Source organism: Panthera uncia, chromosome F2, assembly GCF_023721935.1.
Source record: "Panthera uncia isolate 11264 chromosome F2, Puncia_PCG_1.0, whole genome shotgun sequence".
NCBI lineage: Eukaryota > Metazoa > Chordata > Mammalia > Carnivora > Felidae > Panthera > Panthera uncia.
The window spans coordinates 9,695,976-9,710,226 of NC_064812.1; the positions used below are offsets into that span (position 1 = coordinate 9,695,976).

A 14,251-nucleotide genomic window follows, 5' to 3' on the forward strand; every position below is an offset into this window, starting at 1 on the left:
CGCTGAATTTCAGATGCACCACAAATACTGTTTTAGTAGAAGTATGTCGCAGAATTTGCACGGGATATACTCATATCGAAGAGTGATCTGTCGCTCGTGTGAAATCTGAATTTAACTGGGCATCCTGTATTTTTTATTTGCCACACTTGGCAATTCTATGCCTCAGGGGGATCGCCCTGCACCGCCACCTTCCCAGAAGTTTGAGCCTTTCTCTCCTCCGCGGCTGCTGCCGTGAGAAAAGACGCACGAGCTCACTGTGCAGCTGATCCCCGGCTGCCCTCCATGTCCAAGGGCATCTCATCCCCAACGGCTCTCGGGCAGCCCGTGCCTTGGACTCCAGGTCTAGGAGAAGAGGCAATGGCACCCGAACCCAGCCAAAGCTTCACCATGTGCCCCGCCCGCACGGCAACCATTCCCCGCATGACCCACAGTGGCCACTTCCATCAGGAACCGAGCCTGCGCCTCGGGCTTCGCTGCCCACGAGACAATCTCCGAATCACCCTCAGTTGGCACATTTTCCACTTTCTGCAGCCTCAGCCATCATCACCCTGGGCATGGTGCAGAGAAAACACGCTTCGTAAGGAACCTAGAGTCTAACTGGCGAAAGAGAGTTCGTGCACTCACACGCCGGTCCCCCAGCACTTACGCACACACACCCATGACCTAGCAGTGCCCACAAATGCCCTCCAGGAAAGGAGGGAGCCTGAATGCAGGAAGAAGCTTCAGTCACAAGGGAAAAAGACAAAGGGCCCGTGACTGTTCTCACCATCGTGTCATGCGACAACCATGCTTTGGAGTCCAGCAGCTTTGGGATGGACTCCTGGCTCTCCCATTTTTCAGCTGTAGGACTCTGAAAGCATGGTTCGCCCTCTCTAATCTTCCATTTCACTTCAGAGAGCCGCGACTGGCCTTTTTTTTTTTTTTTTTTTTTTTTTTTTTTCTGTAAAGGGCCAGATAGTAAATATTTTAGGCTTTGTGGGCCATATGGTCTCTGTCACAATGACCCAACTCGGTCATTTGGACTGGAACCATAACATCGGTACCTGGATGGGTGTGAACGTGTTCCGCTAAAACGTTATTTGCAAAAACAGGCCGAGGGCTGAGCCAGGGTTTACCAGCCCCTGGAAAGGGATGGTTACACCAGTCCTCCGGGGTGGCAGGGGATTAAATGAGAGAGAGCAGGGGAGGATTCTGGGCCAGCGTCTTCTTCGGAAGTCTGGTGCGGCTGTGAAAAAAGCAATGCGGGACACCGGACAATTTGCTTCAAATATTAAATCTCATTTAACGCTCACACAACCCGATGAAATCATCAACCCCACACAGAGATGGTAAAGTGAGCTGGAGAGAGAAATTGTCCGAGACATGGAGCTGGGTGGCGGACTGGGGTTCGAGGCCTGTATGGCGTTCCGTCCTTACCGCTAGACTGCACCCCCCCTTCGGGTGCCTTCCCCCGTGGACCTGCTCCAGCAAGGGCATATAGTGTCTCGTTCTCCCAAAGGGGCCATTGGCTGGTCTCTTTGCCTACAAACAGGCCTGGTGCTAATGTGGCCCCTTGTGCACTTAATGGAGACCAGCGTGTCCATGTTCCTGATCAGACTGCCAAGGGCTTCCTCTCCTCGGCCCCCCAGTCCCTCGGCCCCCAAAGCTGTTTTGTTTGCAGGCAACCCCTGCCTGGCTTACGTGCTGAGCTGGGCGGGTAATTGAAGTGAGTGGTTTCTTTCCACAGTGGCTCCTGAGACCAGAGCCGACCCGCTGACCACGCCCTCCAGGACAAGTAAGCAGAGAAGACTCCGCAGGAGGACAGCACGGGATCCGGTGGCGACATGCCATCTAAATATACATGCTCAGTTCTGATGACGGCTCTTTGACGGGCCCCAGAAGACACATTAGTATACCCACTTTTCAGATGATGTAGGAAACTGGGGCTCCGGGAGGTTAAAAGTTACAGGTGGTTCCGCACCAGACTCGCTGGACTGGTCTCTAGCCCAGTCTCAGGTTGTAAGACTTGTCCCGTCTCGTGTCGTTCCGTCTTGTTCCGTCTTGTTCCGTGTCGTGGTGACTCACGGAGAACAGCCTCGTCCCTAAAAACATCTAGGCCAATGTGTCCTCGGAAGAAGTAATCCAATCATTTACTTTGCTTGTGGTGATGAATAACCATGGACTCTTTACTAATAAGCATATATCTCTCATAGTAACCATTGGCTAATTACTAAGAATGAATAAACAGATTCCTTGGTTAACAGGCAGCGACATCACGGAGGACTTCAATGTGTCGGCCCGTTCCTAAGCCCCTACGCCCATCCTCTGGGTTCATCCCCCTGGTTCTAGGAGGCCCCATTTGACAGGTAAAGGAGGCACTCTGAGGGGCAGTCGTTTGCCTGGGGTAGGACAGCGTAGTATTCCGTTCGTTCTGAACCTGCGAATTTTACTTTGAAGAGAACCATCTTCCTGGCTTAGAACCTCGGAGGTTCTGTGTCCACAGCAGTAGACTCGTGAGCCCGATCTCGACGTATCACCATGGCAATCTTGACCTTTGACACACTGAATTTAAGGCAGTTTCCTTCCTTCCCCCATGGTGCTGGGAGTTACCACCACTGGCTCTCTGTAGTACGGCCAGAAGTGCAACAGCCCCCTAGCTCAGTGGTTAGGACAGCCACCTCTGGCCAAGTGGCCTGGGGAAACTGCATTCTGTGACTTCCTAGCTCCATGACCAACAGTAAGTGACCTGTCTTCTCTGTGTGCCCCCGTTCTCATCTCTGAGTGAGGGTGAGCACAGTACTAATTTGTGGGGTTGTTGTTTAGGACGAGCAAAGCACTGAATACTGTGTCTGGGTTGTAGTAGGTCTTAGTCTGTTCCTGCTGCTACAACAAAATGTCAGTAGCCTGTGAACAACGCAATTTATGTCTCATGGTTCTAGAGGCTGGAAGTCCAAGCTCAAGACACCAGCATGGTCAAGTTCAGGGACGCCTGCTTCCTAGACAGCCACCTTCTTGCTGTGTTCCCACATGGTGGAAGGAGCCAGGGAACTCTGTGGGGTCTCTTTCGTAAGGGCACGAATCCCATTCATGAAGGCTCCATCCTCCTGACCTAATCGCCTCTAAAGTCCCCAAGCTCATCCCGCTGGGAATCAGGTTTCAACACATGAGTTTGGGGGAAGCACAAACACCCAGTCTATAGCGTAGTAGGAGCCTAATCGCAGTTAAACGACAACCATCTCATTTCGCAGGGAACCGGGGCTCAGCCGTCTCCCGGAAGCCACATAGCAGGCAACTAGAGCCCTTCTGCTGCCTTGTTCTTCTTCGTTCAAAAATACGTGGTTAAAAAAAGGTTTTTGTTGGTTGAAACTCTGGAGAAGTCTGCTTTCCTCAAGTAGCTCAAAGATGCACCTGCTTCGAGACCTGCAGGTCGCGCGGCTGCTTTTGCCAGCAAGCCCGTGTCTGGGGAGGGCAGTCTCTTTGGCTTAGCAGCGACCCAGCCATCACCACCAGCTCCTGGGAGGTAACCAGGGGCAGAGCAACGAGCACATTGCCTCCTGTGCCCCTGGGATGGCAACCGCTTCTGGAAGCCAGGGTGGGACAGACGGGAGTCAACACTGATCCTATCTCTCTTTTTTTGTGGGCAGGCGCAGGCCAAGGCCAGCAAGGCGCAGAAGCCGCTCAGACCATACCCGCTCCGGGTAAGCACACCGGGTCCTCCCGCCTGCATATAACCGTCATCCCTATACGTTTATGAGATCTGGTGTCTTCTAAAACATGGAAGAACCATGAACCAATTCCCTCTTACACCCTCTCCCAAGAGCAGACAAAGGAAGTTAAAAGGTAGGTCCATTTCGAAAGAAAGGGAAGAAAAGGTAGAAAGGGAAGCCTACCTGATAAAGAGATGCTTTTAGAAAAATATAGAAAACTGTGTATTGTTTTCTATTTAAATCACCTGTAATTTCACATTATACAGACAGCCACTTTCAACAGCTGGAGGCATTTCCCTCTACTGTCTCCCCAGCGGCAGGGCAGCTCTTTGACCTTAATTAACATGAATTAACATGAACCAAGATCGCTTGGTGCCACGGCTTTGCAAGTCTGAGCTGTTATCACTTAAAACATGAGGTGACGGGGCGCCTGGGTGGCTCAGTCGGTTAAGCATCCGACTTTGGCTCAGGTCATGATCTCACGGAGGTTCGTGGGTTCGAGCCCCGCGTCGGGCTCTGTGCTGACAGCTCAGAGCCTGGAGCCTGCTTCGGATTCTGTGTCTCCCTCTCTCTCTGCCCCTCTCCTGCTCATGCTCTGTCTCTCTCTGTCTCAAAAATAAATAAACATTAAAAAAAATCTTTTTAATGAGGTGATACTCCCCTGATATTAAATATGTTCCTATAACATGATTTTGAGTGGCTGTACCACAGTTTCTGGTACGGAAGACCATAAGTGTATTTAGCCAATTATCTCTAACATCTGTTATTGTGAATAATAGATTTAGGCTTTAAACCCACTACTTTGGATTCATTTGTCACCACAAATGCCGAGAAGCTGAATTACTGAGGGCGTGATCCTTATAGGGCTCACCCCATGTTGCCAAATTGCCCTGGAGAAAAACTGGCCCTCATCTGTGGATCCCATGACTAATACCGTGTACTATTATTTAAAAGCAAGCAAACAAAAACCTCTGTTGTTTTAATAGAAAAAAAAAGACCCACGGTAGCTCATTTTTCCTCCTTCTCCCCTCCGAGGAAAATTGAAAGGAGTGGTTTTTGTACCCAAGAGTGGCTGGCCTCTCACTCCGGGAGCTTTGGACCAGGCCTGGACAGAATTCTCAAATCTTTTTTTTTTGTTTTAAGTTTATTTATTTTGAAAGAGAGAGAGTGCAAGAGGGGAAGGGGCAGAGAGAATCCCAAGCAGAGCTCTACGTGGGGCTTGAACCCATGAATTATGAGATCATGACCTGAGCCAGGATCGAGTCAGACACTTGACCAACTGAGCCACCCAGGTGCCTCCAGAATTCCCAAATCTTAACCGAATTTATGGAGGTGGGTCCCCAGTGTCAGAGCTGAGGGCATTGAGACTTGGACCGACTTTGCCCTCAGGTGCACAGTGACCTTCTCAGCCTGGGAGTTGGGGAGCGAGAGGCATTTGGGGTGGCCGTTCAGGCAGGGTGAGGGATGCCACAGGCCCTCCTCTAAGGGGATGAGGTGGGGGTCTCGTGTTTGATTAGCACCAATGATCCAGAAAGCTCTTCCTCAGAGGGGGAGGGCTTCTAGCAGGACGCTCAGACTCAGCAGAGAGACAAACGGGCTTCTGGGGCTCCATCTGCCGATAGAGTTTTCCGCCTGCAGAGCCTCCAACCCCAGACCAGATGTGTCATCACCCTCCCCGAGCGATTCTAACGGCTGCTGTAGACCGTTGCCTCCTTGCTAGGCATTCGGCTAGAAGGATTATTCACACACAAAACAGGTATCATTGGGGCGCCTGGGTGGCCCTAGGTCCGACTCTCAGTTTCAGCTCAGGTTATGCTCCCGCAGTTTGTGAGATCGAGCCCTGCATCAGGCTCTACATTGACAGCTTAGAGCCTGCTTGGGATTCTCTCTCTCTCTCTCTCTCTCTCTCTCTCTCTCTCTGTCTCTCTCTACCCTTCCCTTACTTGCATGCACTCTCTCTCTTTCAAAATAAATAAACATTTAACACAGGTATTATTAACATAGTTTTAGAAATGGGGAAATTAAAATTGAGAGAGGCTAGGGACGCCTGGGTGGCTCAGTCAGGTTAGCATCCAACTTCGGCTCAGGTCATGATCTCATGGTTTGTGGGATCGAGCCCTGTGTTGAGCTCTGCACTGAGTGGGATTCTCTCTCTCTCTCTCTCTCTCTCTCTCTGTCTCTCTCCCTCTGCCCCTCCCCACCCCCCACCAAATGGATAAATAAACTTAAAAAAGTGGCAAGACAATTTTATTCAGGTTTCTGCAGCCGGGAGGGGAGACTCCAGGGTCCCTGAGCTTGGCTAGGATCTGGGTGGAGGTGAGAGGGCCTTTGAGAGGGCGAATGGGAGGGCGGACAGCTATTGGGAGCTCCAGCAGAATCAGGGAAGCAAAAAAATTCCAAAATGGGGGGAGGGGGCTGTTTTCTGAAAACGTAGGCAAAGGCAAGTGTTGGGTCCGCGAGCGTCTCAAGCTGTTAAGTTCTCTTGGCTGCCCTGCACTTTCTCAGGCAGGAAGTCAAGGGGAAGTGGGAGGCTGGGTCATCCTGGGGACACCAGGCTGGGGTTGGTGAGCGTCTCCTTAGTGTGGGGGCAGGGCATGGATGGAAGAGTTTGTGCCGTGAATTTGAAGTTCTCATAGGTCAAGGTCGAGGCCTGGCCGAGAAGAAGGCCCAGAGGAGGCCAGCTAGAGGCTGGTCAAGGAGAGAATCTGTCAGCTCCCAGCAGTTTGGAACACGATGGAAAGAAACCCGCTCGTGGGTTTCTGTTTATGGGATTGGAGAGGGGGGCACGATGTTAGACGGAGGTTACAACAGGGCTGCTAAGGCTGTGTGCCCAACCCCCAGGGAACGGAGTGCTGAGCAAGGACACAGACGCCCAGGGATATGAAGCAAACCAGCATGGAGGGTCTGGGGAAAGACTGCAAGTCAGGGGGCCCTTGAGATGCCCCTGCCTCACCCAGCGCTCTGGGTCCACAGATGGTGGGGGGCGGAGCCCACGAGGCTCCCTCTGTCTGGACCAGACTGGGTTGGAGACATCCCCACCTCTGGCCAAAAGAATAGATGGGGCAGACACAGAGCAAAGGGGGATCTGGACGGTGCCAGGGAGCCTGGGGGTGGGGGGATGGGCAGGGCCAGACCCCTGGCTGCCTCACGGCCACGGCAAGGACCTGGCACCTAACTCTGAGTGTGGCGAGAAGCTGCTCCCGTATTCCGAGGAGTCCGAGGCGGGGTCCTGCTCGCCAACACTGCTGAGGACCAGGGGCTGGCTTCAGGATCCACTGTGCTTGTTACCCCTTCATTTGTTGTTGTTTTTTAATTTTTTTTAAACGTTTATTTTTGGGAGACAGAGGGTCAGCAGGGGAGGGGCAGAGAGGGAGGGAGACACAGAATCCGAAGCAGGCTCCAGGCTCGGGGCTGTCAGCACAGAGCCCGACGCGGGGCTCGAACTCACGGACCGTGAGATCATGACCTGAGCTAAAGACGGACGCTTACCCGACTGAGCCCCCCGGGCACCCCACTCCTTCACTTGTGAACACCATGCCAGGCCCCCCCAGCTTGGCAGGTGCATGGCAGTTAACACAACACACACAGGCCTGGCAGGCTGTGACAGTCCTCGTTGTGGGAGGTCATCCACGTGGCATGGGCTCCTGTCCGCTTCGAGGTTATCGCGGGGCATTCGGAAATTCCCACGCAACATCCGCGGATCCCCAAGACTCAGCCCTGACGTCTGCAGACCCAGATCGAGGACACTACCCGAACACTTTGTTCTCCTGAAACGCCTGTCTGCATTTGGCCTTGATCGTGTGTCCACCTGCAAATGTCTTCTTGGGCCACCTTTTGAACATGAGCCGTCACGCTGTGCGTTTTCAGGATCCGCAGAGACGGCTGCCTCGGCACCCGGTGTAACCATCGTCCCCGCTGGCTTGAAGTCTCTGGGCTTTGCTGCGTCATCCATCAAAAGTGGCCCAGGGGAGACAACTGGAAAAGGTAGGCAGGATCAGAGAAGCACGTGGCCTCTCTCGGCCTTGAGATCCTCCGCATGGGTCGGGAGCAAAGCCCTTCGGGCCACGGTATCACGCTGTGACCTCCTGTCGGTGCTACCTCAAGGGGCCGCTCCTTGCCAGGTGAGCTCGGGAGATACAGACGGGCCCTGACCTGCCTGTGGCCACTCAGCTGCTGAGCCGGGGAAAGGGGCCCGCTGGTCTCGTGCTCCCACCCCTCACGCTGGCCCCCGGGGGAAGAACGTGGGTGGCACTACCCACACCGCGGTTGTTGGAAAGAAAGAAACACCGGGGCGTTCCTAACTGTCCCTTTCTCTCCCCTCCTCCCAGCAGGGCAGTGGAGAGAGCTGCATTTGAGAGGGCCAGGCCGGGAGCCCTTCGCAAGGCCCCTGGTTCCTCGGTCCCCCTCCCCCCCGAACCATGTGGTCGCGGGGTTTGCACGGTGGACCGTAGCCTAAGTTGGCCAAAGCTACAGGCAGGGGAGGCAGGGAATGGGGTGCGGAGGAGGGTGCAGGAGGAGGGCAGAGGCGGAGGCAGAGAAAGAAATTCCAGGCCCCTGAAGGGAGAGCCCTGGCGGAAGGCGGGGGTTCCTGGTGGGGTCAGGAAGCCTGGGAGGCCGGCCAGGACGCCCCCAGGATGCTGGGCCCCTGCCAGGGCCTCAGGTGGACACAGTCCCTCCACTCCGTAATCAGATGTGGCCGAAAAGCACCTGGAGTCCTGACCAGCCCCCTTACCCCTCAGGGGGATTTGACCAGGAGCCTGGGCGAGGGCCGCAGAAGCCTGGAGGGAAAGGCTTGTTCTCTGAAACACAACTCGTGCCACACAGCAGACAGGGCGGTGGGGGGGGCATGGGGGGGGGGTTGTACTGGCGGTGGCGGTTTTCCCAGGAAACGGGGGAGGCGAGGACACAGAGTTTCCCTGGACCCTCAGTACCCACGTGAATCACCGTGAATGCCGTCCCAGTGTTCCCTGCTCTCCTGACAGTCCTGCGTCTCGCCAGCCTGTGACAGGGTCACCTTCCTGCACCTGGGAAGCAGGAACATCACGCGGGCGATGCCTCAGCTGGGAGAGATGCTCTTTTGTCTGACGTCCCGATGCCCGGAGGAATTTGAAGCTTACGGCTGCTACTGTGGGCAAGAAGGACAAGGCGAGCCGAGGGATGCCCTGGACAGGTAGGGACGAGCGAGGGTGGCGGGACAGCGGTCACTGAGAGGGCCCGCTGGCCGCGGCTTCACAGAGAAGCACTAGCCCACTCAGGACGGCTTGCTGCCATCATGGGCCCAGTTTCCTGATGAGCAGTTGAGGCTCAGCCTTGACTGAGGCCGTTCAGCTACGAAGGGGCAGACCTACACGGGTCCGGACCTTTCCAGGTGGGGAGTCTAGAGCTCTTTTAGCTCTGCCCCAGGTACTGCCCTGCTGCCCTAAGAGAGTCCATCTGCCTATTTTGCAACGACCCCAAATCTGCCTATTTTGCAACGACCCCAAATCTGCCTATTGTGCAACGACCAACACGTCACATTGGCAGCCCCCCTCCCCCCCTGGCTGAGGGTGCCCTGCAGGTGGCCACAGTGAAAATCAGCTTCTCAATAACTTTGAAGTTTAACTGCTATGTTTTATAGCTGCCACTCCTGGAAGAATTTTCAGCGACCTCGTGCATTGATGAGTATGTCCATTCCCTCGCGTATGCACTCAGCCCGCATTTCTTGAGCTTTTGCTCGGTGCCAGGCACCGTGCTAGGTGTGGGAGACACACAAATGGTTACACCCGAACCAAGCAGATCGAAACACGCGGCCAGTGCCGTTACAGCAAATAGTGCTGCACCGGGCACGAGACGGGCAATGCAACAAAAAGACCAGCAACGCGATAAATGCCACGGAGGAGACGGAGGAAACGGGGCAGGAGCCGACCTAGACAGGAGTTGCAGGAATATTCTGAGGGCAGAGTTGATACGGCGTTAACGACTGCACATGAGGACCGCCCAGGCCCACGGCCGGCCAGTGGAGAGCTCGGCGCTCAAGAGGCGTGGGGCCCCTTGGGATGGGGGGCCACCGAAGGGAAATCGACAGCCACAGACCATCCTGGAAGCAGGGATGGCAGGCGCATGGGGCATGTCACCTGTAGGTGCGATGGTGTCTGGGAGCCCGTGTCACTCACCTCCACGGGCCCTTCTGCCCTCACCCCGTCATCGAGCTCCGCTGCAGGGAATCTCGTGGGGAGGAAGCGAGGGGCTCGGCTGCAGAGGCCACCTTCCGAACTTCCTTCCCACCGGGTGACACGGAAGACGTGTTTATTCCAGCAGAGTGTATAACAATCATAGATTGTCTACACTCGGAAGTTCAACAGCTCGCCCTCCGCTCTCCGAGACAGAGAACAACGTAAATACTACTGTCCCTGAGGCCACAGCACTCAGGCAGATGGGGCAAGGGGTAGAAACCTAGGGTCCCATGGAAGGATAGGGGGATGCTTTTGGAGGCCTCCTGACCACCGGCCATATTGCACAAAAACATGAGGTACGACCAGGCATATTGACCAAGGAAGTCAATATGGCTTCCTTGACATTCACAGGGAAGGAATCAACACTGCCAGCCATAGTCTTGACCAAGGAAGAGGTTCTCAAATTGATACCATTTTCCGCAAGGGGGTCTTTTCAAAACCACGTATGCTTTACATTCTGGGCACCTGGGGTGACTTTTAAGGGCATTTTGATCATACGTGATTTCTGATTCATTCACTCACTACCTTCAGATTTTAACAATTATTTTAGCTACCCACCACCCCCGACCCCGGGCAGGTGCACGCACCAGACAGTGGGGCTCAGCTTTAACAACAGCTGAGTGGGGCTGCCTACGTGGACCTCCAGCCACCAGCTAATGTGACGGGCACACTGGGGTTGCTGGCAACAGGCACAGCTGATACCTTGGCTGAGCACAAGCGTTACCAAAGGCTGTGACTGGGCCCTGCTCTGGCTGTGGTCTCCAACAGCACGTGAGCACCATTTAAGGATGGGACGAGTTGCAAAGGGAGGATTTCGGGGGAGTGGCATCTCCTATGGGCTGGAGGTGTCACAAGATGATTTCAGATGTCCGTGTGGCTAGAGGACACTGGCAACTGTGAGGCTTTATCAGGCTAAAAAGCAAGACACTGTTTCATTCATTCCCATACGGTTACCGAGGTCTTGCTCCGTGTGGGACACTTTTCTAGATGCTGTTTTTTATTTATGCTCTGCTCTCTTTCAAGGCTGGGGGCCAAGGGGGTGCCCTATGGATGTGGGATTAATTATTCTATTATGTAAAAGGTTGGAGGCAGTGGGGTCACTGCCACGCGGTTCCTTTGTGTAAACGAAAGACAGCACCCCTTCCTCAAGACTATTTCCATCTGTGGGCAAATTATTGTAATAAAAAGGAAAAGCTTTGCAGTCAACAGAGTTGTGATAAAAATACAAAAAAAGAACATTTTTAATAATAAGATGCATACAGCGTGACTGACACGGTCTTAGATGTGGCATCTTTGTGCAGTGCACAACTTAAACAGCCACACATGGTGGTCCTATGTGCGTTGGAAAGGCGGCCTTGGCTTCTCTCACTGCTGTAGGGATTGTGGGAGAAGCAGGGCTTGAAGGAGCGCCTTGGGCAGCTGGGTTGTCTTTGGTCTTAGGTGCTGTTTTTCCCACCACTGCTGCTTGGAGCAGGTGAGAAGGCTGGGCTGCCTGCTCGAGAGGCTTCCTCGGTCACCGGCGGAGTGCGTGGACGGTACAGCCAAGTGTAAGTGCCGCGGGCCCGTGCAGCGAGCCGTTCCCTTCGTTCATGTCAGCGTCACGTACGGCTCATGCCTACTGATGCTCCCCCCATCACGTTTTCGTCTAGAATGTGATTTAACACTCTTAACCGTGAGGCACAGTTAGGGCCCTATACTGACGAGGGCCCTGAAGTTCAAGAGGCTAAGTCACCAGCTGCCCGCAGAGCTGGCGAGGAGGGGACCGGGGATAACATCAACAGCCCGTGCATACGCAGTGCCCACCACGTACTGGCCTGAGCTCGCAGGGTGTGTTAACGGCTAATACGCCCAACTATCCTCTGAAGGGGCGCCGAGTCTCCCCTTTATGAGGCGGTGGCCAAGGCCAGGGTCACACAGGCAGAAACAAGTCAGTGGCAGGAGTGAGGCCCGGAAAACCATGTTGCCGAGGACCGAGGACAGAGTCCTCGTGCTCGAGTGCTCAAGGGTCTCGTGGCATTTTTCTTCTCTCCCTAAGAAGCAGAAATCTTTCCCCAAGTGAGACCCCCGGGGAACCCCATAAAAAGGGAGAGCCCTGGCCGATGGGAGAGATGTGCCTACGGCCCCCTCCCCCCTCCCCCGGGAGCCTCGGCGGGGACGTCTGAGAACTGGCGTCCCTGTGAGCGAGCGTCACTCTCACGCGCCTCGAGCCCGCTTTTAGAACCGGCTTCATTTCCTCATCACACACATGATATCCACCCCCAACCCCACGCCATGCAACATTCGAGAAATCGGGTGGGGTTGCCAGACCTAGCAAATAAAAATCCATGAACTTGCATTTCAGATAAACAAATAATTGTTTAGTGTAAGCATGCCCCGAATGGACATAACTTCTATGAACACATTTGTCTGAAATGCACATTTAACTGGGCATCCCGTATTTTGTCTGGCAACGTTAAAACAGATTGGACAACAACTACTTCCATTTGACGAAGGCAGAAAGTCTGGCCCGGAGAAGTAACGGTTCCTTCCAACAAATATTTCCCGAGTGCTAACTCGGCAAATGGGTGTCAGGGATCGACTTACTTAGGTGCTTGAGCACATGGGCTCTGCCAGCAAGGTCCTCTGTCCAGCAAGAGGGGAAGGTGGAAACAGATGATTAATGCACAAGGTCATTAACACACAACGTGCTGGAAGGTAGAACCATAGTTAGGATTTGATGAGTGTCCACAGGAAAGACCACCCCCCCCCCTTTACTGAGGGGCGTCAGGGAAGCTTTCTAGAGGAGCGGATGCCAAGGGGAGTCTTGACAAACGGGTAGGAGTTAACCAGGAGGAGAAAGCGAGAACATTCCCAGCAGGGAGATCACGTATGCTGGATGCCAGGAGGTAACAAGATGGCGGGTGGGGGGACAGGGCCGAGGGCCAGACAGGCCGGCCACGTCCTTCCCTCACGTCCGCTACTCTGTTCTCGCCCTCGAAGGTGTGGGGCAGAGCCTGTGCGCGAAGCTGCTTTGTGCCTGTGACCGGACGGCGGCCGAGTGCATGGCCTCTGCCTTCTTTAACCGAAGCCTCAAGTCCTCGGGCAAACGAGAGTGCCAGGGCCACAGGCCGTCCTGTGAGGACAGCTCGCACGGAGGGCCTGCGGCCTCCTCCCTCAGCTCCAGCTCTGAGGAGAACAGCGAGGAGGCCACGCCCCACGTGGAGGGCCTGAGAAGAAGCAGAAGGTCTCCGGGGAAGCCGCCGGGTGGTGTGGGGACCAGGCACCAACATGGCCCCAGACAGATCCCCAGAGGAAGTGACGAGCACACCCTGTAGTTTCCTCCCGTTAGGGCATCCTCCTCTCTGTCCTCAGCACAGGCTCAAGGGGAAGAGGGCCGGGGCGACCCTGGCACGGCAGTGTCAGCCCGCATGGGAATGCGCATTTAGAGGGGGCGGACGAGGGCTCTGTACTTCCTTCAGCCCACCTTGGCATCTCAATAAATACTCCCATCAGTGTTGGTTTTGGTTTGGTTTTCATGACATGTCGTAGATACCGGTGCATGGGTGGATGTCAAAGGTAAGAAGACAGAGCCACGGAGCAGACAATTATTATTATCTCCACTCTATGATAACTGAAGATGACTTTTTCTTCTATTAAAAACAAAGGAGCGTATTTAATCGATCTTATGACCTACGGGACACCAATGACCCGTCGGGGATGTCTACGAAGAACTGAGATAACACACCTGCCGGTAGGAGCCCTGAAAACATACCTGCCGTTCTAGTTGTTACGAGTGGCCATGTGTCATGGGCCGTGGCCACCACCAGGAAGGATCACTGCTCACGCTTGTCTCAGGTCCTGGACTTTTTGTCTGTTCGTTTTTAAAGGGTTTATCCCAGTGGCTGGAAGTTTTGGGGGTTTAACTGCCCGTGCTGACAGAGGCAAATCAGTATCACGGTAGCTGTAAAATTTCTGAAACGCTAGCCATCCTTCCATCCACCCGCTCACCTGACCGGGTACCAGGCAGAAGGCAGTGTATTACCAGAATCCCCCCCAATATTTGGTAGGAACACAAACTCCTTGCTTCACATCACATCCTAGGTTCCCAATCCCCCACCAACCACGTGTCTGGTAGGGAGAGAAGAGTCCCTGTCTGCTCCTCAGGACCCGCTAGAGTTCAGCGCTGCTGACCTTCTCACGGCAGACAAATATTCTGAAGTTGGGAGGCCAGGGTAAGAAACTGAAAGGTTGTGGCGTGAAGCCAACAGCGGACATCCTTCCCTGCCTTCCAAGGCAATCACGTGAGGACACCTTTTGATGAATCCAACACACCGGCACCTTTTCAACCAGGTGACTTTAGCTAGCAGCCAAAGT

General features: G+C 54.3%; 1 protein-coding gene across 1 annotated transcript in view; it reads left to right on the forward strand.

Annotated features, from left to right (window-relative positions):
- Positions 1-13,382, forward strand: part of OC90 (otoconin 90) — a 30,255-nt gene extending 16,873 nt beyond the window's left edge. The window contains exons 9-14 of the mRNA XM_049632906.1: positions 1,727-1,774; positions 3,624-3,677; positions 7,554-7,670; positions 8,685-8,856; positions 11,339-11,445; positions 12,878-13,382. Of these exons, the coding sequence (XP_049488863.1) occupies positions 1,727-1,774; positions 3,624-3,677; positions 7,554-7,670; positions 8,685-8,856; positions 11,339-11,445; positions 12,878-13,212 (833 nt within the window). The 3' untranslated portion in view covers positions 13,213-13,382. The remainder of the gene's footprint in view (positions 1-1,726; positions 1,775-3,623; positions 3,678-7,553; positions 7,671-8,684; positions 8,857-11,338; positions 11,446-12,877) is intronic.
- Positions 13,383-14,251: the final 869 nt, after the last annotated feature.